The sequence below is a fragment of the Borostomias antarcticus genome (genome assembly GCF_949987555.1).
Source record: "Borostomias antarcticus genome assembly, chromosome: 21".
NCBI lineage: Eukaryota > Metazoa > Chordata > Actinopteri > Stomiiformes > Stomiidae > Borostomias > Borostomias antarcticus.
In genome coordinates, this window is record NC_140254.1 from 9,650,550 (window position 1) to 9,674,757 (window position 24,208).

Genomic DNA, 24,208 nt, shown 5'->3' on the forward strand with positions numbered 1-24,208 from the left:
GGCAGAGGGTGAGGGACAGGAACACAGCAAAGACAAAAGAGGGGCATGACGGAGGTAGAGAGGAGAGAGATGGGGGTGTGACAGAGGTAGAGAGGAGAGACGGGGGTGTGACAGAGGTAGAGAGGAGAGACGGGGTGTGACGGAGGTAAAGAGCAGAGAGACGGGGATGTGACGGAGGTAGAGAGGAGAGAGACGGGGCATGACGGAGGTAGAGAGGAGAGAGACGGGGGTGTGATGGAGGTAGAGAGGAGAGAGACGGGGTGTGACGTAGGTAGAGAGGAGAGACGGGGCGTGACAGAGGTAGAGAGGAGAGAGACGGGGGACTGACGGAGGTAGAGAGGAGAGAGACTGGGTATGATGGAGGTAGAGAGGAGAGACGGGGCGTGACGGAGGTAGAGAGGAGAGACGGGGTGTGACGGAGGTAGAGAGGAGAGAGATGGGGGTGTGACGGAGGTAGAGAGGAGAGACGGGGGTGTGACGGAGGTAGAGAGGAGAGACGGGGGTATGATGGAGGTAGAGAGGAGAGACGGGGCGTGACGGAGGTAGAGAGGAGAGACGGGGTGTGACGGAGGTAGAGAGGAGAGAGACGGGGCATGACGGAGGTAGAGAGGAGAGAGATGGGGGTGTGACGGAGGTAGAGAGGAGAGACGGGGGTGTGACGGAGGTAGAGAGGAGAGACGGGATGTGACGGAGGTAGAGAGGAGAGACGGGGGCATGACGGAGGTAGAGAGGAGAGACGGGGTGTGACGGAGGTAGAGAGGAGAGAGACGGGGGCGTGACGGAGGTAGAGAGGAGAGAGACGGGGCATGACGGAGGTAGAGAAGTGATTTTCTGCTCTGTCGTCTCCTCTCAGAGAGGATTATGGGTACAAAGGTGCTCTGTGACGGGCGGAGAGGAGGATCACAGGCAGGAGAGAGAGGAAGAGAGACGCTGTCTGCTTTTCATGGCCAATTGTCTCAAGTCGGAGAATCATTTGTAATACCTACAGCAAAGGTCTACGGACAAAATGTGTGTGTTTGTGTGTGTCTTTGCGCATGTGTGTTTGCACATTTGTGTGTGTGTGTTTGCGCATGTGTGTGTTTGCGCGCGCATGTGTGTAAGTGTGTGTGTGTGTGTTTTCGTGTGTGCTTGCGCATGTGTGTGCGTGTATATGTGTGTGTGTATGTGGGTGTGTAACTTCTCTCTCCATCTCCCCACAGGCCTCCCCGGCAGCGCTGGCTAAGAGTGTGTTAGCGGAGGTTCCCAACCAGGTGGTGGACTACTACAACGCTAAGGGCATCAAACCTAAATGCATGTCGGACTACGAGTCTACCAGAGGCTTCAGCCCCTGACCACGTACACACATACACACACACACACACACACACACACACACACACACACAGGTGCACAACCACACACACGTGCAAACACACACACACACACACACACACACACACGTTATATGCACACTTGCATATACAGTATGCAGGCAGACACAGACATATTATATGCACTTGCATACGACTGTATATGCAGGCACACACACACACACTCTGACACACAAATACACACACACATTATATGCACTCTTGCATATACTGTATGCAGAAACACACACACACATACACACACACACAAACATACTCTACTCTTCGCACACACTCTCTATACTTCTCCTATAACCTAGTCTAGCTCAAGAGAAATAGCTTGTTCTGGTGGTTTTCATGGATTATTGCATGTGTGGCCACAGTGGCTGCAACTTTTAGAGCGTAACGTCAGAGATGTGTGTTCTGGAGGTGGCATGCAGACCTGAGACATAATATCGTAGTTCACCAATAACAACCCACACTCTTACTTTATTTAAGCAATAGGTAACTAGCAAGTCATAATGATCTTTAATCAGAACCTCGATGCAAGCTAAGAAAGCACCCCTATCTAATACCCCCAACTGCATGCTCACTTCAAGATATCTTGTAGCAACTTGCTAGTTATCTCCAAAATAAAGTATTTTTGTCATTTGGTGAAATAGCCATATGGTGTGACAGTTTTTTTTTCTACAGGTTTGTTGAGATTTTGCTAAATAAAAATTGAAATAATGAATAATGATAATTATAATAATTTCTTAATATTCCTACGGTGTAAAGTGTTGGGAGGGTACAGTAGCTGTGTACGTGTGTGTGACACTCAGCGTTGTGCTGAATCGGGCTGTATCTGTTTTCTGCATGCTGACAATATTAAAAACACTCTTGTTTTCCTCCACTTGTCTCGTCTCCTGTTTCTGTGTGTGTTTGTGTATTTAACTTTATTGTATTAGATAGCAGGAAAAGAGCTGCACACTTCACATCAGTCCTACTGTAGTGTTGGTTTTGTCTTTGGTGCAGTAATCAGGTACAATAGTCATAAAGCTGCAAAAGAGGACTCGCACACAAAAAAATAACCAGACTCAAAGTCTTATCAAAAGGTTAGTAGATTTACTGCCCTTCTAAGCACTACTTTATTGTATTACACATCAGATCGCAGTTCATAATTCTATTTCCCAGATGCCCTTGCTGATTTCTCTCACTCTTTCTGTGTGTGTGTGTGTGTGTGTGTGTGTGAGCGCATGCGCAAGTGAGGAAGGGTTTGGTTAAGGTGATAGTATGAGAAAGGGAAGTTGAGAGAGAATTTCAATAAGTTTGCTTCGTTGAATGTGTTGGTTTCTCTCTATTCATGCTGACAATATTAAAAACACTCTTGTTTTCCTCCACTTGTCTCGTCTCCTGTTTCTGTGTGTGTTTGTGTATTTAACTTTATTGTATTAGATAGCAGGAAAAGAGCTGCACACTTCACATCAGTCCTACTGTAGTGTTGGTTTTGTCTTTGGTGCAGTAATCAGGTACAATAGTCATAAAGCTGCAAAAGAGGACTTGCACACAAAAAAATAACCAGACTCAAAGTCTTATCAAAAGGTTAGTAGATTTACTGCCCTTCTAAGCACTACTTTATTGTATTACACATCAGATCGCAGTTCATAATTCTATTTCCCAGATGCCCTTGCTGATTTCTCTCACTCTTTCTGTGTGTGTGTGTGTGTGTGTGTGTGTGTGTGTGTGTGTGTGTGTGAGCGCATGCGCAAGTGAGGAAGGGTTTGGTTAAGGTGATAGTATGAGAAAGGGAAGTTGAGAGAGAATTTCAATAAGTTTGCTTCGTTGAATGTGTTGGTTTCTCTCTATTCAAGCCAACGCCCAGACTTCTGACATCTCATGAATATGAAGGAAGGTTTCTGCATATTATATAATTATTTACCCCCATATAAACCACACAGAGCACAGCCCATGCTTAGTTTACACACATTCATGCATGAGTGTACATAATTGAGTACTCTCTCTCACACACACACACACACACACACATACACACACATCCTGAAGTAAATGATTACACACACTCACACACAAATATATCCTGAAGTAAATTATTGGTATCCATTTATATGAAGCCTAGGGGCAAAAGAAACATATTGGAGATGGAGTTCTAGGAATAGTTCCTGCTGTCTGCCATCATCAGTATTCAGAACATGGACACCGGCTGATCCTATGCAGCATCTCTCTGTAGGTTTCCAGAGGAATGTATAGAGGAACCAGTTATTAGAGCTCTCCAGGTTACATGTAGGGTTCAGTAACACAACATACAGATATGGGAGTTGTATAAATCAGCACTTTAGCGTTAGGCCTATAAACCTATAAACACATTTATGTCCATTAGAGCTTTGAGCTTTATTTATGACGATAAAGATCCTGCAAAAAAAAACAAAAAGTTTACTCTGGGTATAAATACGTCTGCTTTTAACATATATTTTTTCTAATATGAATATGTCATGTTTTGGCTTTAGTGTGATGTTAGCTATGCTATCATGAAACATGTGGAAGCATGTTGATAAAGCGGAACCAGTTCAGAGAGCACTGATTCGGAACTATTTTCGAGACGTACCGGAAGTCCTCAGGGTGACATTTCACAGCGGGACAAACATGAAGGCATGGGTGTATTTCTAGTGTAAATGCCCATTATAAGTCTATTTATTTCTACTTTTTTTACTCAGCTCGATTTCTGTTCATAAAGTCATGGCGTCGTGGACGTGTCGTTTTGTGCTTCACCGAGGAGCCCGTGTGGTAGCCGTAGGAACTGGAAAGGCGGCTGACAGGTAACTTTGCTAATGTTAGCCACTTGCTGATGGCACTAACGTAAGCTAACGCTAGCTCATCTAGTTGGCAAGTGGACCCAATATCAAGGATATCGCTCGTCACTACAATATTTAATGCTTGAGACAGGGTCCGCAATGCGTTGTGGTCAATTTAGTAATCAGTGAACTAGAGTTATCAGAGGTAGCTAAAGCTGTGTTATTGGGCTGCATGCGTGTCCAGTGGCAAACTATAGCTACAGTATAGCCCTATGGTATAGCCAACCTTGGTAGTAGGACGAGGAATGATGACGTAAATAATAATGCAATCGAACTTACCCTCCCATCCCCCCTCTTTTCATGTTGTGACTTTTAATCTGATCCCTCTCCATCCATCCATCCATCAACCATCCAATCAACCATACATCAATCAACCATCCATCGACCATCCATCTATCCAATCAATTCATCCATCAATCATCCATCCATCCAATCATCCATCTAATCATTCATCCATCCATCTAATCATCTATCAATCAACCATCCATCAATCAACCATCCAATAATTCATCCATCCATCTAATCATCCATCAATCAACCATCCAATCATCCATCCAATCATCCATCCATCAATCAACCATCCAATCACTCATCCATCCAATCATCCATTCATCCATGCGTTGGTCTGTCCATGCCCTCCAGGTCCCTCTTGGCTCTGGGGTGCGTCCGGACAGTGAAGACCACAACCTGGTGGGACGAGCATCTGACCGAGGAGAACCAGGCGTTCATGAGGAAGAGCCTGGGCCAGGAGTACGGCAGACTGACAGAGGACAGGCTGAACCCGCTGAAGGACGAGCCCTGGCCCAGACAAGAGTGGACAGAGGGTGAGTGTCTGTGATTACTGGTATTTGCGCAGAACACACACTCGATTGCCTGTGTGTGCACATAAGTGTAGCTGTACTTCTCTGACCTTCAAATTTGCCAGTGGAGAACTCTTAAATCTACTAGCAGCAGTAAGAATACATTCTGGGTAGAGAATTGATGACTTGCAAAATGTGCGTCGACGCATCGCAAAGAAGTAAGATGGCTGTGCCCGGTCAAAAAGTGTTGGAAATTGATTTTCTATTTAACTACGCCATATAAACATTATCTTGCACCTTTTACAGTTGAGGACAAAATTATTAGCCCCCTATGAATTATGGAACATTTTCCTAAAATTCTGCCCAATGTTTGCAGCATTGATAAAACTTGATATAATCATTGAATTTTTGCTTTCAAAACACACCTAATCAACCAATCAGCTTTCAAATCACCAATGTGCAGCCAATTGGCTTCCTAACAACACCTGAGCATTCAATCAGCATAAAAGGACTCCAAGGAACAGAGCACTTTATAGAGAGGGACTACTCTTACTCACCATGCCAAAGACAAAGGAAATCAGTCTTGAGCTCAGAAAGAAGATAGTGGAGACTCAAGATAGGGGGGAAGGCTGTACTGCCATTTCCAAGTGTTTCACAGTGTCTAGAACTGTGGTACGTTGCATCATCGCTACAGTAAGTACAAGGAGACAAATTCTGTAAGAAACAAACCTGGGCGTGATCGAAAGCGCAAGATTTCAAGAACTCTGGAGAGGAAAAGAGTCAGAGATGTCAGCAAGAAGCCCCGGACATCTGCCAAGATGATTGTTATGACCTGGCCTCTTCTGGAGTTGATGTTTCAAGGAACACAGTTGTCAGGGCTCTTCATCGTGGGGGGGCTTCAGGGCCATCGTCCCGGAAGTGCCGCTCTTTGAGTAAAGGGGCTCAGAGCCAGACTGAGGTTTGCCCGTGAACATTTGAAAGGTAAAGATGAGTTTTGGAAGTGTGTGCTTTGGTCTGATGAGACTAAACTGGAACTGTTTGGGCATATGGATGCTGCTTATGTTTGGCAAAGAAAGGGAGAGGCCTTCAACCCTAAGAACACAGTTCCCTCAGTTAAACATGGTGGTTGGAGCATAATGCTGTGGGCCTGTTTTTCAGCCTCGGGCACAGGGAGCCTTGATCGGGTGCATGGCATCATGAAAAAAGAAAATTATGTTGACATTTTGAGGGATAATATGAAGAAATCTGCTCTTAGTCTAGGCCTAGGTCATCGCTGCGTCTTCCAGAAAGACAATGGACCTCATTCCTGAACGCAGTTAAGAAAAAGTTAAGAAGAAATTCTTAAATCAGGATTTAAGAACGCGGAAATGCAGTCGTAGGTAGGCCAGATTGGAGTGCGCCCGTTCGCAAGGGCTGAATTTATGAGAAATCCGAGGTGATTGCGTTCACATCAATTCTACAGACATCCTAGGCTTGAATAATAATCATAATCATAAATACGAGGATATTTGTAGCATTTACAATTATGTTTCACATTCATGATTCTACAAGGCATCGCAGTGTCCTAAAATTAATAAAAGCACTACACAAACACTGCAAATGGCAGTGAATTAATAAATAAGTACTAAACTCAGTTGCTATACTCAGACTCAGCACAACAGCACCTTATATTCCATAGTCGTCAGAATGGACACATCTACATTCTGTAAATAAACATGTGAATATCCATAACTAAAATATATCATATGGTCCTACATAATATAGATATAGGGCCTATCAAGATCCATAAGTAGCCTACTCATGCATTTAACTAAACTGTACAATTGAATCTGCTCTCAGCACATCCCATCCCTTTCATGTAGGCTATATATTTCTCATTTTGTATTAAAAGTCCATATACCATCTTGTTTTCTATTGTTATTTTGTATTGTTTTTTTTCACCTTGCTTAAGCTTAGTGTGCACGTTATAAGAGCCAGCAGAGAAACAATTCACTGCTCATTTTACTGGTATGTTGCATGTGACGAATAAAACGTTGAATTTGCACGTGACCTTGAACATCAATCATGTCAATTGGGAACGTCTCAACTTTTCCGACGCTGTCTGCGGATTTTGTGTGCATACGACCCTGTAGTAAGGAGCTGGCGTTTATGTATGCAAATTCAGGTGTATGAGAACGCGCATTCAACTTAAGAAGGGGAGCACAGCTGAGAACACTTTGGCGGTTTAGGAACAAATTTCCACCCATTCATGAATCCGGCGGGGATCTTTCTTAGGGTTGGTTTTACGGAGTTCGTAAGAAGACATTTAAGAAGACACTTAAGAAAATGTTCAGGTATGAGGACCAATGACCCAAAGCATACGTCAAAATTGGTCCAACAGTTCCTAAAGGAACCAAAACCAAGATCCTGGAGTGGCCCGCACAGAGCCCAGATCTCAATCCTATTGAGAATCTGTGGCGGGTGCTCAAAGTGAATGTCCATGCTCGGAAACCACGCAATTTGGACCAACTGGAACAATTTGCAATGGAAGAATGGGCCAAAATCCCTCAAGAGACCTGTGAACTACTCCAAGATGTTGTTGTCAGTTGTGGCTCAGAAAGGGTACACTATTGACTATTAATGACCAGAAGGCTAATAATTTTGGATGTCATTTTTGCCGTTTCTTGTTTCAACTCAGTGCATCAATAAAATATCCTAATCAAACTTAGAGGACATTTTGTATTTGTTATTTTTGGAAACAAATACACTATAAGCACTTGTTGTTACTCTTCATTTCTATGGAGAAATCAAGGGTTTTGTCTGATTTCACAAGGGGGAAAAATAATTTAGTGGTAAATTCAATATTAGCCTCAACTGTATCTTTCCAACCTCTTTTCTAATAACTAGCATAAGATTAAGATATTCGTCTAGGAAGCATTTTCACTATAAATTATCAGAAGTCTCTCTTCTCTCCTCCGCTCCAATTCTGTTGCTCAACAGCGGGTCCGTAGTGCGGACACACGCGCTCACATGCGTGGAGACCAGCTGCTCTGAGTGCAGAGAATGGAAACGGTCAAACGTTCGGTTGCTTTGGCTGGTTGCCCTATAACGGGGGGGCCTTAATCTCCCAAACTTGTATTATTTTGTGGCTCATCTTAGTCAGATTAACCAGTGGTTTTCGCTCTCACAATGTTCTTGGGTTAAAATTGAATTGAATTGACTCTTTCCCTTTCCCTATTTTGAAATATCTTCCTTATTTTGATGTTAGCGATGTATGTATGTTATGTATGGTATGTATGGTATGTATGTATGTATGTATGGAAAACCTCTCACAAATCATTGTGTTATAATGAATTAATGTCTCCATTTACTCCCATTTGGAGGAATCCATGCCTGTCTAATTGTTTTATGATGACACATTCAAGTCCTGGGATGAGGCAGGTATCCATGAAATTGGGCATGTCTTTAATTGTGGAATATTTATGTCCTTTTCTCAAATGCAGGTGACCTATAATGTGCCTTCTACTCATACAGGTTCTTTCAGGCTCGACATATGGTTAAATCAATACAACATTCATTAAATGAGCCACAACCAGTTGGATAGTGCTCTTAACACTACAGACAATTGGCAGAGGTATCTCCAAGGTGTATAAAATACTGATGGATAGTACCCCAAATACCACTGATAATATGAGAGAGAAATGGGTGAAGGATATAGGAGAGACAATAACTGTAGCAGATTGGTCCCACATATGTGCTAGGATTCACAACCTGTCCTTGAACTCAACTCAACTATTCACAGAGTATATTTTACACCTGAGAAAATGCATACAATTAATGGACAGCTGTCATTTTTATGTTGCCATTGTTCTAGAATGAAATGATTTTTTGTGCGTGGCTGTAAGCCAGCGCACCATAGATGGCGTTTGTCCGGTTGTCACTCCCTCCCTTACTCCGTTGGATGTTGACCTGCATTTCTCTCTGTTGGCACCACAAGAGGCAGTAGTCCCAGCACACCAAAATAAAGGACACAAAAATCAACCCGCTGATCTCCACTGCACAAGTACAGTCGGGGTGAAAGCATTGGACTCCCACCAGGGAGATCGGGGTTCAAGGCCCCGGTGGGGTCGATTTTGGGAAACCATACCCACACCCTCGGCTAGCCTGTGGGTTTATTCCTACGCTTACTTTCGGCCTTTCCATCCCTCTCCCTCCCTCCTTTCCCCTTTTTTTGAAAGTACGGGAGAGATTCCATAAGAACAGAAACACTGACTTCCCGCACTTTCAAGTTCCTCGGTAGTGTAGTGGATTAAGCGTCCGACTCCCATGCTGGAGATCAGGGTTCGATCCCCGGTTGAAGACGAACCTGTTTGATTTCTAACTTTCGCCACGACCTTTCTTTCTCTCCTCTCTGCCCCCTTTTTTCAGACGGACGGGAGAGATCCCATGGGAACAAAAAGGTTTTAGTTTTTTTTAAGGAAATGTACAGTCTGTTTTGCAAATGAATTAACTGTGTCAAACTGATTGCAGAAACTGGGTGACCAATTAAGTGACCAATTACAAGTCCCATTGATATACTAGACTTAGGCTTATTGTTATGTTTCTCTGTGTATGCAACTCTGTGTTGTTTTCTGCTCCTCCTGTTCTTGGTCCCACTCCCAGATTCCTGAGTGGATCCAGTTATAATTACTATAATTTAAAGCATTTAAATAAATATGAGCATTGTGATTTGTCATTTGTGTTTGTGATTGGTTATAGAAGTTATGCACAAATGTGGTTACCTGGTGGTGCTATGTCAGTTATTGAATTTATGTGCAGAAATTGAATATTCAGTCAGGGACAGCCCTAATCTTGAGTTTGTTCAGCAGGCGACAGAATCAAAATCTCTTTTGTCAATTTACTCTTTTTCTCTTCCTCTCTCTCCCTCCCCATCTAGGCAGTAGAAGGGTGGGGTTGGTAGCAGTGAAGCTGGGGATGGCTCCTGTCTGGACGAAAGCAGGAGAGAGGCACGTGGTGACCATGCTGCAGGTAAATTAATACACATCAGACACATAACAGCCTGTGCCTCAAATTAACCTGTTCTCTCACCTGCCAAGGGGGACTGGTCGATGAAAAAATGTAACCACCAAATGTATTTTTTTACCGGCCAACGTGATAAAGAGATGTGTTAACGTAACAAAGTGGGTTGTCGCAGATTTAGTATGCTGGTGACAGATGGATGACTCTTGACGTCGTGCTCAAGCCAACTTCCGTCCTCATCCTGTTGCTGCTTCTTACTAAACTTCCTCAACTTTTTTGGTTGAACTCTTATCACTCTCTTCATCCTTCTTTTCCTTGCTGGAGGTTTTCCTTTTTGTTGGTGGTTTCACGCCTTCTAAGTGTTGCCACATGACGTAGCCTATCTGAAAACAAATGTGAGGTGGTTTAGTGTGTTCGCTCCCCTCCCCGACCAAGGCTCTTGTTCCTGGGCTGACACCAGTGTACGCGCCTACGAGCGTACCCTGGTGAGACCTCTGGGTAGAAGAATAGAACATCAGTGATACAGGGACTCGGTTTATATGTAACAGATTTCCTCCTTACCCGCCAGTGTGGCAGGTAGCCATGTGAGATTTCAAATGGGAAATATAATCATAATAATAACTTTTCATGCAGACTCTGCAGCTCAAAGTGCTTTCACATTTCAGCACACCACAGCTAAAATCTACTAGGCTTGCTGCAGTTGTCGGAGTTCGGGTATCCACCGCGTATTCACAGTCATCACTTTAACACCGCCACACCGTTGTTTTCTGCCCCCATAGTTTTACCTATTTAGTTCATTTTTGCATATCAGCGCCCACTCATGAAACTCAAACAAGTGTCTGTGATCGGCCCCTCCGCATGCACATGCAGCACAGAGTGGAGTCTAGAAGAATACGATTTCACTTTCAATTCACAAGAGAGGGGGGAGGGGAGGGGGAGGTTATGGTTATAGCCTCTCGTGGCTAGCTAGCCTAGCTAACCTTAATAGCTATCCTAGCCACCAAGGAGTGACTTACCATAAGCTATCGGCCTATTCTCTCGCCTATTCTAGCAGCCTAGCAGCATTCCGTTCATAACACCGATTTGCAGAGGCAATTTTGGCGGTGTGCCTCCACGGCCTGCGAATACGCGATCACAGTAACTTAAAGGACAATGCTCGTTTTTGACAACCTGGACCTTATTTACGACATATTATAAGACGTTTGACTCACCGTGATCACTTTGGTGTAGTTCGGAGGCCTGTAGAAGAAATGTAAAATCCGGCGCGAGCCAGTATATCCATGTAATGGCGGTGGTGGGGGCAACGAGAATGGAGCTTCTAAAAATCTATTTTCTGCCGCGAAACGGTTGTTTTCATCAATCTGTCTTGATGAATCGCTAGTTGTGCTTACATAGAGCATAACTGTTGTGGTTTTCACATGCCATGATCTTTAGAAACGTCTTTCGAAACGAAATAGCTTCCTCACTTGCTCCAGCACTAATGCGCACAGCGCGAAATCGTTGCTCCAGCACGCTGTGCGCATGCGTGCTGGAGCAAGTGAGGAAGCTATTTCGTGTCTAAAGACGTTTCTAAAGATCATATTACAGAGGCATGTGAAAAACCACAACAGGCCTATGCTCTATGTAAGCACAACTAGCGATTCATCAAGATAGATTGATGAAAACAACCGTTTCGCGGCAGAAAATAGATTTTTAGAAGCTCCATTCTCGTTGCCCCCACCACCGCCATTACATGGATATACTGGCTCGCGCTGGATTTTACATTTCTTCTACAGGCCTCCGAACTACACCAAAGTGATCACGGTGAGTCAAACATCTTATAATATGTCGTAAATAAGGTCCAGGTTGTCAAAAACTAGCATTGTCCTTTAAGAATAAGATGAACGCACTACAAGGGTTAGAAGCAGTTCCACCTGGCTTTGAACAAAAGGATGTCTCTAAACACCAGAGGTTGTGGTTGACGACCTCTCTGTGTGTGCAGGTGCAGGACTGTCACGTGCTGAAGTACCTGTCCAGAGAGGAGTATGATGGCCACAGCGCCGCCCTGGTGGTGGGGGGGAAGAACTCATCCCCGTTTTATGTAAGTCTCACACACACACACACACACACACACAAACACACACACATGCAGCTTTATAAAGAGCACTATCATGGTGTCAGTTTCAGACTGTGTGACAGAGAGCGCATCATCTGCAGGATGACTTTCAGAGAGAGAGTGAGATGGAGAGAGAGAGAGATGGAGAAAGGGAGATGGAGAGAGAGAGAGAGATGGAGAGAGAGTGATGGAGGAAGGGAGATGGAGAGAGGGAGGGAGAGAGAGAGATGGAGGAAGGGAGATGGAGAGAGAGATTGAGAGAGAGATGGAGGAAGGGAGATGGAGAGAGGGAGAGAGAGAGAGATGGAGGAAGGGAGGGAGAGAGAGAACATTATTAGAAACATGATGTCATGACGACACAGACACTCACTGTCCCTCAGATTATAGAGAGATATTACTACCATCCCTCAAACGTACACATACGCCAAGGTAGAGATTCAGATGGGGTTGTTGTGTGGTACAAAGAGGACTTACCAACCCATTTAAAAATTATTTAAAAAGTAACAACACACGATCTGGCTCAAGTTAAACAAACATACTGCCAGACGTGATAATGATCTGTATATATGTGTGGGGCCTTCACTCCCCCCCCCATGAGTTGCCCTATTATAATGAACATTTTTTAGCAAGTCTCCATAAAGATATCCGATATAACCAGGCCCAGGGTAATGTCCTGAACAGGATGTGAGTTGTAATAGAATTTGTAATAATTCAAATCTATCTTTCAAGTCTGACACCAGTTTAACCATAACCTATTTGGATATGTGAGTTTGTGAGAACATTTTTACATGAACACCCTTTCTCTCCTTCACTGTGAAGCTTCTCTGGTTAGCTATTGTTTTTAAGGTTTTCCAAGCCCATAAACAATAGCCTGGGGTCTTCACATACAGGTCAGCTGTTGACCTGTAGAACTGCCCTACTCTCTGCTAACCCTCTCATATGTTTGGTTAGTGGAGTTTTACATGTGCATGTATGGGTTGTACCCACAATGGACGTAATGCCGTGTTTGTTGTCTGATGTCTGTTGTCTGTCCGTCTTGTCGTCTGTCTCTGTTGCTCTCCTCTGTTGTGTCTCTGTCTCTTGTCTGTCTCTGATGTCTATCTCTGTTGCTCTCCTCTGATGTCTGTCTCTGTTGCAACTACAAAGATATGTAGTTGCAAAAGGTAAAAAATACTTTACTGCCTTTGCCGCAAGCTCTGAAAATTCTGCCTGACAACCCACCCAGAACTTCACAAGGGGCCGTGTTTCATACATGTTCCTCTTGACAGAGTCTGTGGACATTTCAATCAGCTGATCCTCTTCTGCAGAAGTTAAACCTGACCCTACTGCTGCATCATCACTGAATGGGAGCAGAATCCATTTGCTGTTACAGCGCCACTGGTGTGATTCAGAAAAGTACTTTTGGAATTTAAGCACAAGCTTCCTCAAATGGCCACTTATAATGTCCTTAATATCTACACTGTCAGAATGTTCATAAATTGATGGAAACATGGCCAGGCTGCTCTCCTCTACTCACTCTATCCACCCTATCATCTTTTTGTGAGTGGCTATAAGCCTGCGCACATAGGATAGCGTTTGTCCAGTTATCACTCCCTCCGTTGAATGTTGACCTGCATCAATGTTTCCGCTGGTAAGGTTTTGCCATGGCACCACGCCACGGCAAAATCCTTGCCACCACACCATACATTTGATAAAAAAAATAATTATACAAATTAGGCTATATACTGTATATTAAAATAAATTCACTGTAGCTAAACAGCTAAATTGTGGACAGTAGGGCCTAAGGTAGCCTGATATTTTCCGCTCATGTGCTTCTGGTTTAGATGGGACGTTGGTTGGTGACGGATTCGTCATTGGCAGAGCACACACAAGCTACCAAGAATCGATCGCTATTTGTAATCATTAGTCAACTGCACTAATTTTGACATATTTGGATGGATTTGATTATTCACAAACAAGAAATCGTAAATGGATTCATAAATGAATAAATGCATTAAAAAAATAAGAGGTAACACTTTACAATAAGGGTACATTAATAAGCATTAGTTAATGCATTATTAAGCATTAAGTAACAGTTAACTAATGTCTCTATTAACCATTTGCTAATGTTATTTATGTTAACTAAGGTTAACTCACCTAACCCTAACCTTAACTAAGGTATTCATTAACATTAGTAACCTAACCTAACCCTCAATAAGCATTAATCAACAGTTAACTAATGTTTTTTGTGACCCTTATTGTAAAGTGTGACCAAATAAGAAAATACAAAATTGTCATGGACCACATGCAATGCTGTGGTCCGCGGACCACCAGTTGAAAACCGCAGACCTACTGTAATATTGTTATCTTTATCTAATCCATTGATTATTACGTATTACTTCGTCGTGCGGGTTAGGTGTTGTGTCCTCTCCCCCCCAGGCTCGGGGCCGAGGGGCTCTCCTTTTACCACCCCGAGCCTGGGTGAGGGGGTCACCCAGGCTATATATCCAGGCACACCTCCAGGAGCCACGTCACCATTTCGTCATCCACAACCGTCAGGCCATGCATTCCGTTGGGTGTCCGATATATCAGACAGTTCTGGATGATGTGGTCTTCAGTTTGTTCCTCGGGGCCACACTCACACGCCGCACAGGATACCAAGCCCCATCTGTGCATCGATGAGCGGATGCTAGATATAGCATTATCTTCATTCATTATCTTTATCTTCATTTTATTGTGTATTGTACTGTATGTTATTTGGTCAATTTGTACTCTGTTGCTTTGGCAAAGTTGATTTTGAAACATTTATAAAGCCTTTAAATTTAATTGAGAGAGTGTGATGGCCGCATCCACAGCCACACAACTGGTCTGGTAACCCTCTGACAGTACATTGCATTTACTCACATTATATTCAGTCATTTAGTTATTATTGAGAAGTTTCCTTTGTTGCAGGCACACCACATGGTCAAACAAATCACATGACACAGGGTTTGTTCATACATTACACTATCTTTATTTAGCAGTTTGACAGTACATTAGTTCTATTTGTAGCGCGCACATTTAGTTACTTTTGTACAGTTCAATAGGCTATAAGATTTTAGGTATGGTGTCTAATTTGTGTTTGTTTGGAGTTACCAATGCTGTGGAGGGATAACATGCCAGGCGGGAACAAAAGGGACACGCCCCGCCAGTCTCCGCCCTTAAATAGAGGAGGCGGCCAATTTGGCCGAGTCCAAATGTTGCTGCATTGTGGGGGGAGTGTTATGTTTAGTCTGAGTATTTGTTATTTCTTTGGATCTGTGTATTTGGATCTTCTGTTATGATTTATAGTATATTGTAATTATGTTAATCCTTTTTCATAGTTGCCTTATTTTGGTTATTTGTGGGTTAGGTTGTATGTTTGTCTATTGGTTAACCCCTATTGTTTCTTAATGGTCTGATCAGCCAGTATATAAGTTCCCCTTTGTCTTCAGTTTGGGAGGTCTGTTATATTCTGTTTGTGGCAACCCTTTGATTAATTTGACCTCTTTTATGGGCCCAGCACTTTGTCTCATTTTTGGGATGTTTTTTGGGTAAATAAAAACCCTAGTTTTCTAAACTTTGTCTATGACTCCTCTTGCCTTCCGCTTTGGTCCCTGAGAGAGAGGAGGGGCAGAGAGAGGAGAGAGAGCAGTGATGAGATGTGGACGTACAGAGAGGAAGGAAATGTCAGTTGCTCACTGAAGATGTCTCTCTCTCTCTCTCTCTCTCTCTCTCTCTCTCTCTCTCTCTCTCTCTCTCTCTCTCTGTGTAGAAGACAGATGAGGACATGGAGATGTTCAGGAACGCAGGAGTTCCTCCCAAACAGAAAGTTACGAGGTTTAAAGTTTCTGACAACGCCATCATCAAACCAGGTACATTATTTGTTTGAATTAATTGATTTTAAAATCATTTTAATCATCTACAAGGCACTACACAGCTGGCCCCTATTTCAATTTCAAAATGTTATGCCCCCTGGCCACAGTACTGTAAATTCCCAGATATCTCTCAGGTCTTCCCAACAAGACCTTCTGGTGGTCCTGAAAGCTTAGCTCAAAACCTAGGGTGACCAAACCTTCGCAGTCGTAGCTCCTACCCTCTGGAACCGCTGCCCCGTAGACATCAAAAAGAGCTGAGTGGACAGCTCAGTGGACAGTTTTAAGAAGTTGTTAAAATCTCACCTGTTCCGCAGTTATTTTGTTTTATAATGTGTCTTGTCTTCTGTGTTGTTTTAATAATGTATCTTATGACGTCATGCTCCTGTACTGTGTTTTACGTGTCAGTATTGTGCTTTCTGATTCTGAGCCTCTGTTGTATTTTTTCCTTTATCCTTTTACTCTTATCTTGCTGTCATTGTAGGACTGTGTGGCCTCGGTCTTGAAAGCCGCTTTTATAAATAGAATTTACTTACTGTACTTATTTACTTATCCACTTTTCACTCCCAGAAGTTCATTTAGTGACTATGAAGTGAGGCTTTTGTTCAAAGAACAATTAACTTCAAGGTTAAGCTCCTCTTTAATCCTTTTTCAATTTGTTGTGTTTGTGGGCGTGTGTGTGTTGTGTGTTTGCTTGTGTGTGTGTGTGTTTGTGTGTATGGTTGTGTGTGTGCTTGCTTATGTGTTTGCTTGTGTGTGTTTGCTTGTGTGTGTTTGCTTGTGTGTGTGTGTGTGTGTGTGTGTGTGTGTGTGTGTGTGTGTGTGTGTGTGTGTGTGTGTGTGTGTGTGTGTGTGTGTGTGTGTGTGTGTGTGTGTGTGTGTGTGTGTGTGTGTGTGTGTGTGTGTGTGTGTGTGTGTGTGTGTGTGTGTGTGTGTGCATGCTTGTGTGTGTGTGTGTCCAGGCACTCCTCTCTATGCAGCACACTTCCGTCCTGGGCAGTATGTGGACATCACAGCAAAAACGTAAGTCCTCAAAACCTCCCTCCCTCCATCCTCCTCCTCCTCTCTCTCTCCCTCCCTCCCTCCATCCTCCTCATTCTCTCTCTCTCCTTCTCTTCCTCGTCCCTCCATTTATTCATCCATTCAAGCTTTATTTATACTCATTTGCAGTGTTGCCTCGTAATTACATAGCATTAATCAACATCAAGAAAAAATACAAATAAAACATGACATAAACAAGAATAAACAAAATTACATAGACAAGAATCAATAAACAAATTACATAAACACAAATCAATTAACAAAAACAATTAGTTTTTCAAAAACAATTTAAAGTTTCAGAAAATGTAAGGGGTGAACAAGAATAACGGAAATACACTTTAACCAATGAAACAATAAAAATAAAAAAAAATAAAATAAAAAAATCTTAAAAACAACTGCAGATTGTGACAGAATTATTGGTGATCAATGATCTAAACTGACCAATGGACACCAGTGTTTTGGTGGATTGTAGGTTATTCCATGTGTTGGGGGCAGAGCAGCTGAAAGCAGACTTCTTTTCAGTGTAAACTCGAGCCTGGAGTACAAGCCAGTCACTGGAACAAGTGTGGTAAGATCCAAAGGACCTATTCAACAGTGAGGAGATATGAGATGGTTGATCACCAATAATGGCCTTGTATATAAACAGATGCCAGTCAGATTACATCTCTCCGCCAAGGAGGAGCACCCAGCCTTGTTGTAAAGGTGGTGGTGAGTGCTGTAGCTCTCTCCAGTAATGAACCTGAGGGCAGAGTCGTATACAGAATCTAAGGATTTAAGAACAGAAGTAGTAGTGTGCCTGTAGATGACATCTCCGTAATCCAAGACAGATAGAAAAACTGCTTCAACTAATCATACTTCTACTAATCATTAGGAAGTTGGCTTTGTTCCTTGACAAGAAACCAATTTTCTGCCGCAACTTAATGACAAGGTTATCTACATGGTACTTAAATGTAAACTTGTCATCGAGCCAAATGCCAAGATATTTGTACACTGTAACTCTCTCAATAATTCACACACTCTCAATCTCTCAACCATTCACAGGAGAAATATGGAGACCATCATGAATAATGTTTCTGTCTCTAGAAAACAGCATAAGTTTAGATTTATTAGCATTAAGTACCTAGGATCTAAGATCAGTGAGTGTGCCTTGCAGGGTATTAAAGTAAAGTTGCAGACTCTCAGAGGCCCACTGAGCAGAGTCAGCAATACAGAAAATAACAGTGTCATCCGCATAGAGGTGAGACTGACAAATACCTACGTAGGAAACAATGTTATTGTTATAAATGGAAAATAAGACTGGGCCCAGAATAGATCCCTGTGGGACTCCTGTGATGGACAGAAATTCTGACTGCATAAACAAGAATATCTGAGGATAATGGTGGAGATATCCTCCTCCTTCTCTGGTAAATGGTAAATGGACTGCTTTTATCCAAAGCAAAGCTTTACAATGAAAGCCTCTCATTCACACATTCACACACCAATGGCGGCAGCTGCCATTCAAGGTGCTAGCCTGCTCATTGGAGCAATTTGGAGTTCAGTGTCTTTGCCCAAGGACATTTCGACATGTCGTCAGGAGGAGCCGGGATTCGAACCGCTGACCCTGCGATCATTGGACAACCCGCTCTACATCCTGAGCCACAGCCGAAAAGCGCCCTCCTACCCTCCCTCCATCCTCTCTCTGTTCAATCTTCCTTCTCTCTCTCTCTCCTACCCTCCATCCTCCTCCATTCATTCAAAGTGCCTGTAGACAATGACAGTGTGTGCTTGCGTGCGTGCGTGCGTGCGTGCGTGTGTGTGTGTGTGTCTGTCTGTGTGTGTGCCTCCAGGATCGGTAAGGGTTTCCAGGGTGTTATGAAGCGCTATGGGTTCCATGGACAGCCGGCGTCGCACGGCCAGACCAAGACCCACCGCAGACCAGGAGCCTCGGGACCTGGGGGGGTGAGGCACTCTTGTCACCACACACGTTGCATGAACCATGTTAGTTAGATAGGGCATAAAACTAATACGTTGTCAGTATCCATGACCTAAAGAATAGGGGTGTATATTGGTGCAGAGACCCTAACCCCATTCAGACACAGAAGGGGTTCCCATTAAATTCTAGGGAATTTACCTGTTAGGGGGCATGTTTGAACAGGATTTAACAGGAAATCTGCCTGGCCGATTTCCTCTTGTCAAGACCTGGTATAATTCCCTGGAATCTGTGGGGTAGGGTGTGTTGTGAACAGAAGCGGCTATATTACCGGGTAGGTCAGTCTGGTGAAAGACATGAAAGACTTCATTTCAGATTTCATACAGATTTCAGGCACCACTTGAAGTCCCAAAATTCACCAAAAATAAAATGTATATTTTGATCATTTTAACGAGTGAAATAGTTAGGGCTGTCTAAAACCAAAGACAATTTTGGTCGACTGACAGCCTACACCATTCTTTTCCGACTAAAGGTTTTGGGCATCTTATTTTCCCTCTAAGGCCTATTTCCAAAGTAACGAACTGTGTTATTTGGCATAAATGCCATAAATTGTTTGTTATAGTATTTTATTAGGATATATTCATTTTGTATGTTTATGGAGGCCAATAGGCCTAGTAGGCCGATTCCACTCCAATCTATAGTTTGCCTTTACCCTGGAAATGAAGCCCTTTTCAGGCCAATCCATCCATCCAAATGATGAGTTAATTCCATGCACTGCCGACAGGTACAAATTTAATTTAATCATAATCATCTTTATTGTTTGCCTTGTAGGTAATAATCCAAATAAAAAACTACACATTTATGTAGGCTACCCGATAATGAAAAATGCGCTCCGCATTGCAAAATGTAGCCTATTAAGGTATTGATCTTAAAAGGTAACAAAAACAACATATAATATATATTTTCAACTTGTAAGAATAATACTAGCCTACAGATTTTTTCTTCAACTGACTTGGTTCATCTGGGTGTCTGTTGCTGGACTGTGCCTTGCACGTTCTCTCTCAGGATTGGCATGTTTGAAAAGACGCAACGCAGGAATGTCGTGGCATCTGGCTCATGTATGAATGGAGAAAATCAGTTGCTGCCCCGGGTAGGATTTCACAGTAATGTACTGGGAACTGTGTGTAAGGGCTTCCTCTCTCTCTCTCTCCCCCCCCCCCTCCCCCAATACCCACCCTACGCCCCTCCCTGAAGAGTGCACTTGGGTGACTTATTTCCGGAGGTGCGCAAGAGCACGTCGAAGTGTGAAAGTCTGCACTTTACGCAGCTGCTACATAACAGATTTGGGACACCCTTGGTAAACAGTCATCAGCTGGTGTCAGACAGAAATCGATCCAATTTGCAAGTTAATAGATATGTAGATAGTTAGCTAGCTACCTCTCTATTACAGTAACTTGCAAATATCAACTACACCTCTTCATTGTGCCAAGAACAATCTGTGAGTTATCCTACTCGTATCCTTGTGCGGAGGTGTTCCTCAGTCCAGTGAAGAGATGTTCACTCTCTGACCGGAGCTTGATGAACGTGAATGTCATCTCGTTGGACCCTGTGGTTAAGTAATTATTCCATAAATTATATGAAATCCGACACAATGCGGTATAACATTAACCTGTACGCTCGGTTGGTCATCGTTGGCTAGTGTAGCAAACATCGTTGCATCGAAAGTGAAAACTATATGCGAACTAATAACACAGATTAGTTCTGCAGCATATTACATAAATGTTTTGTTGGTTCATATGCATGATTCTAAAACCAGACGCCTAGAACAGATGTTTTCGCTTACACTTGAACATCTTTTCTCCCAGTCATGTTTACTTCTTGAGACGAGTGTGTCAATCGCAAATAATTGTGGTCTATTCACTTGCATGCTATTCGATGCAAGTCTGCATCGATGCGGACTCAAGAAAAGGGCGCATAAAGGGTGCATCGAGGGTGTAGGGTGCACCCTTGCAAATGCGAAATGAGAAATGGGACACCCTACACCCTTGGCGGGTACGTGCACGTGAAGTGCAGGAGTGCGCACTTTGGTGCAAGGGTGGGTATTGGGACAGGGCCTCTCTCTCCAGGATCCACCCTAACCTCTCTCTCCAGAATCCACCCTAACCTCTCTCTCTCTCTCTCTCTCTGTTTAGGATCCAGCCAAAGTCTTCAAAGGAAAGAAGATGCCGGGCATGATGGGAAATATTTACGACACAGCATATGGTCTGAAGGTAGGCACACAGACACACACACGCCCCCCCACGCATACAATACAGGGGTCTTATTTATAAAGGTTGTGTGCCCACAAAACGGCCCGTGTAAGATATGTACTCCACGTCTCATGCCAAACTTGTGTAACACTGTAGCTTATACATTAAGATACTGCCAGTAGATAGTTCACATCATTTAGCTAGCTAGCTAACTTAGAATGTGTCATTCTGATCATCTGAATTATCAGTCGGATCATTAGCTGATGTTAGCTACAGTAGCAAAGACAGCTACACTTGAAAAGACAGCTAGTGAGCTAACTGTTAGCTCGCTAACTGACGAAGGTGCTAACTTCCGGTTTCGCGGAAACTTCCAAAATAGAGTTGCATGGAAAGATGCTCAGTTCTCCAGACTGGTCACTCTCACTGACTGTAGAGTCTGTAGAGTTGAACAACTTGCACTATATTGTGTTGACTGCTGTAGTGTGTTGGTCATCTTACATAAAAAGTACATCAATGTAACTGCTTTGGGGTCAATTCTTAATGTAAACATATTCATATTAGCATTTTTAATAATGCACCAGGCTAGATGGTTCTTTGTACAATTTACAGCTTTAGGTCTTTGAGAGTCTCTTTCATATCCAAGCAAAATTGTAATTGAAATATCCCTGACTGAATATATATCAAATTGAATCGGGACCTTGTGAATCAGAATCAAATCTTTTTGGGAGATCAGTGGCGATACCCAGCCATAGGAGCCCACATATTATGAAGAGACTTGAATATGAGGAGACATGTGTAAGGAGTTTGTCAGCAATCCTAATGCAGAAGCACAGACAGCTTATTGTTTTGAGAAGTTTGACTGTGCTTGTGAATAAATATTAGGGTGTGTGAATGTTTTTATGAATAAGAAGAACTGTCTGTCCTTGTGCCACATGTTGTCACTCTGTTGATGAACATAAAGTCACCATCAAGAGATGCAGGCCGACTATTTTAATCTCCTCTCTCCTCACCTCAGATAATGGGCAAACATGATTTAGGATAATACAAATGGAGATGTCTATTTTTTGCAAAAGAACCCCTGAAATGTGTTGTAGGTGCATGCACGCGCGCGCACACCCACCCACACACACACACACACACCACATACAATGCAGGAATGTTCCCATCACTGTATATCTGCTAACACCAACAATGATTAATATGTGTACTACAGTACCTGCTGAATTTAAATCCTGTCCTCCCCCGTCCCCTCCTTTTCTCCCCCCCTCTCTCTCTCTCACTCCCTCCCCCTCTCTCTCCCCCCCTCTAAAATTCCTTCCTCTCCCCCCCTCTCTCTCTCTCCCCGTCTCTCCCTCCCTCCCTCTCTCTCTCTCCCTCCCCCCCCCCCCTCTCTCTCTCCCTCCCTCCCTCTCTCTCTCTCTCTCTCTCCCCCTCCCCCCCCCCCCCCCTGTCTCTCTATACCTCCCTCCCTCTCTCTCTCCCCCCTCTCTCTCTACCCCACCCTTCTCCCCCCCCCTCTCTCCCCTCCTCCCTCTCTCTCTCTCCCAGGTGTGGAGAGTAAACACCAGGTATAATGTGCTGTATGTTCACGGTTCCGTCCCCGGCCACAGGAGCTGCCTAGTGAAGGTGGTGACCTTGTCCCTGTGTAACACACACACACACACACACACACAGCCTGGCCTGACAGTCCGATGCATCTTCATTAACACAGTGCTGTATCAGCTGGGCATGTCCCGGCGCCTTGGTGACGACCGCAGCCTCCCACAGTTGTGTCTCCGTAGTCGGCGCGTTGGCGGCGCCCACGCCGGAAAATGACCACACAGACAGACAGCCATGAAAATAAACCATGAACACATGAACTCATCTATCACGCACTCTACTGCATAGAATCACTATCAGTTTTATTGCCAGGTAGTTTTACACATGCAAGGAATTTGGTCTGGTCAGTTGGTGCATAACACTGATGGGGCCCACCTGGATATCAGCTCATTCTTAAATTCTGTGTGTACTTGTGTGTGTGCGTGTGTGTGTGTTTCTGTGCGTGTGTGTGTGTTCCAGGTGAGGGACACCAACCTGCCGAACCGGGCCAAGGCCCTCCTGAACCCACCCTTCCCCACCTTCTTCAGCGACGGAGACGAGCAGCTCCCCGAGGACCTGTACGACCACGACATGTTCATACACACACACTCCACCCCCGCGCTGGACTAACACACACACACAGACTCCACCCCCGCGCTGGACTAACACACACACACACACACAGACTCCACCCCCGTGCTGGACTAACACACACACACACACACACAGACTCCACCCCCGCGCTGGACTAACACACACACACACACAGACTCCACCCCCGCGCTGGACTAACATACACACACACACACACACACACACACTCCACTCCCGTGCTGGACTAACACACACACACACACATACTCCACTCCCGTGCTGGACTAACACACACCCCCACGCTGGACTAACACACACACACACACCGACTCCACCCCGACGCTGGACTAACACACACACACACACACACAGATTCCACCCCCATGCTGGACTAAAACACACACACACAGACTCCACACCTACGCTGGACTAACACACACACACACACACGCCTCATCTTATTCCTGGAACGTTAAATAAACCATCATTCCCAGAGGTCCTTTCAGCCCATTCTTTCTCTCTGCGTGCGTGCGTGCACGTGTGCGTGCGCGTGTGTGTGAGCGTGTGCGCGTGTGTGTGAGTGCGTGTGTGTGCGTGCATGCGTGTGTGTGCGTGCCTAAATGAGCGCTGCGATGACAGACAGCTCTGCGCTCTTTAAAGCCGTCTCTATGATCCGAGCTGTCATGTTCCCTTTTCGCCCGAAACCATGGTAACCACGGGAGTGATGGTGCCAGAAAGGCCCCCTAGACAGACGGACAGAACGACCCCCCCCCCCCCCTCCCAAAGCCAGCAGGAAGAAAGAGGGGGATGGAGGGATGGGAGGAGGAGTGGTGAATACCGTGAGGGTTTGGGAGAGGGGCAAACGGAGAGAATG

The 24,208-nt window shown here is 44.1% G+C and overlaps 2 protein-coding genes across 3 annotated transcripts in view; both read left to right on the forward strand.

The window, feature by feature from the left end:
• Positions 1 to 1,331, forward strand: part of cpne4b (copine IVb) — a gene marked incomplete at both ends in the record, with an annotated part of 17,039 nt that extends 15,708 nt beyond the window's left edge. The window contains one exon of the mRNA XM_084454808.1: positions 1,200 to 1,331. Coding sequence (XP_084310934.1) covers positions 1,200 to 1,331 — 132 coding nt within the window. The remainder of the gene's footprint in view (positions 1 to 1,199) is intronic.
• Positions 1,332 to 3,978: 2,647 nt separating this feature from the next.
• Positions 3,979 to 23,810, forward strand: mrpl3 (mitochondrial ribosomal protein L3). 2 transcript variants are annotated; one of them, XM_084454874.1, is made up of 10 exons: positions 3,979 to 4,162; positions 4,841 to 5,022; positions 9,914 to 10,005; positions 11,978 to 12,076; positions 15,864 to 15,963; positions 16,926 to 16,986; positions 18,831 to 18,942; positions 21,106 to 21,183; positions 22,711 to 22,788; positions 23,221 to 23,810. In XM_084454874.1, exons 1-10 carry the CDS (start codon positions 4,083 to 4,085, stop codon positions 23,368 to 23,370), a joined length of 1,032 nt encoding a protein of 343 aa, XP_084311000.1. In that variant the 5' UTR covers positions 3,979 to 4,082; the 3' UTR covers positions 23,371 to 23,810. The 2 variants fall into 2 exon arrangements, with proteins under 2 accessions (XP_084311000.1, XP_084311001.1); XM_084454875.1 differs by lacking the exon at positions 11,978 to 12,076.
• Positions 23,811 to 24,208: the final 398 nt, after the last annotated feature.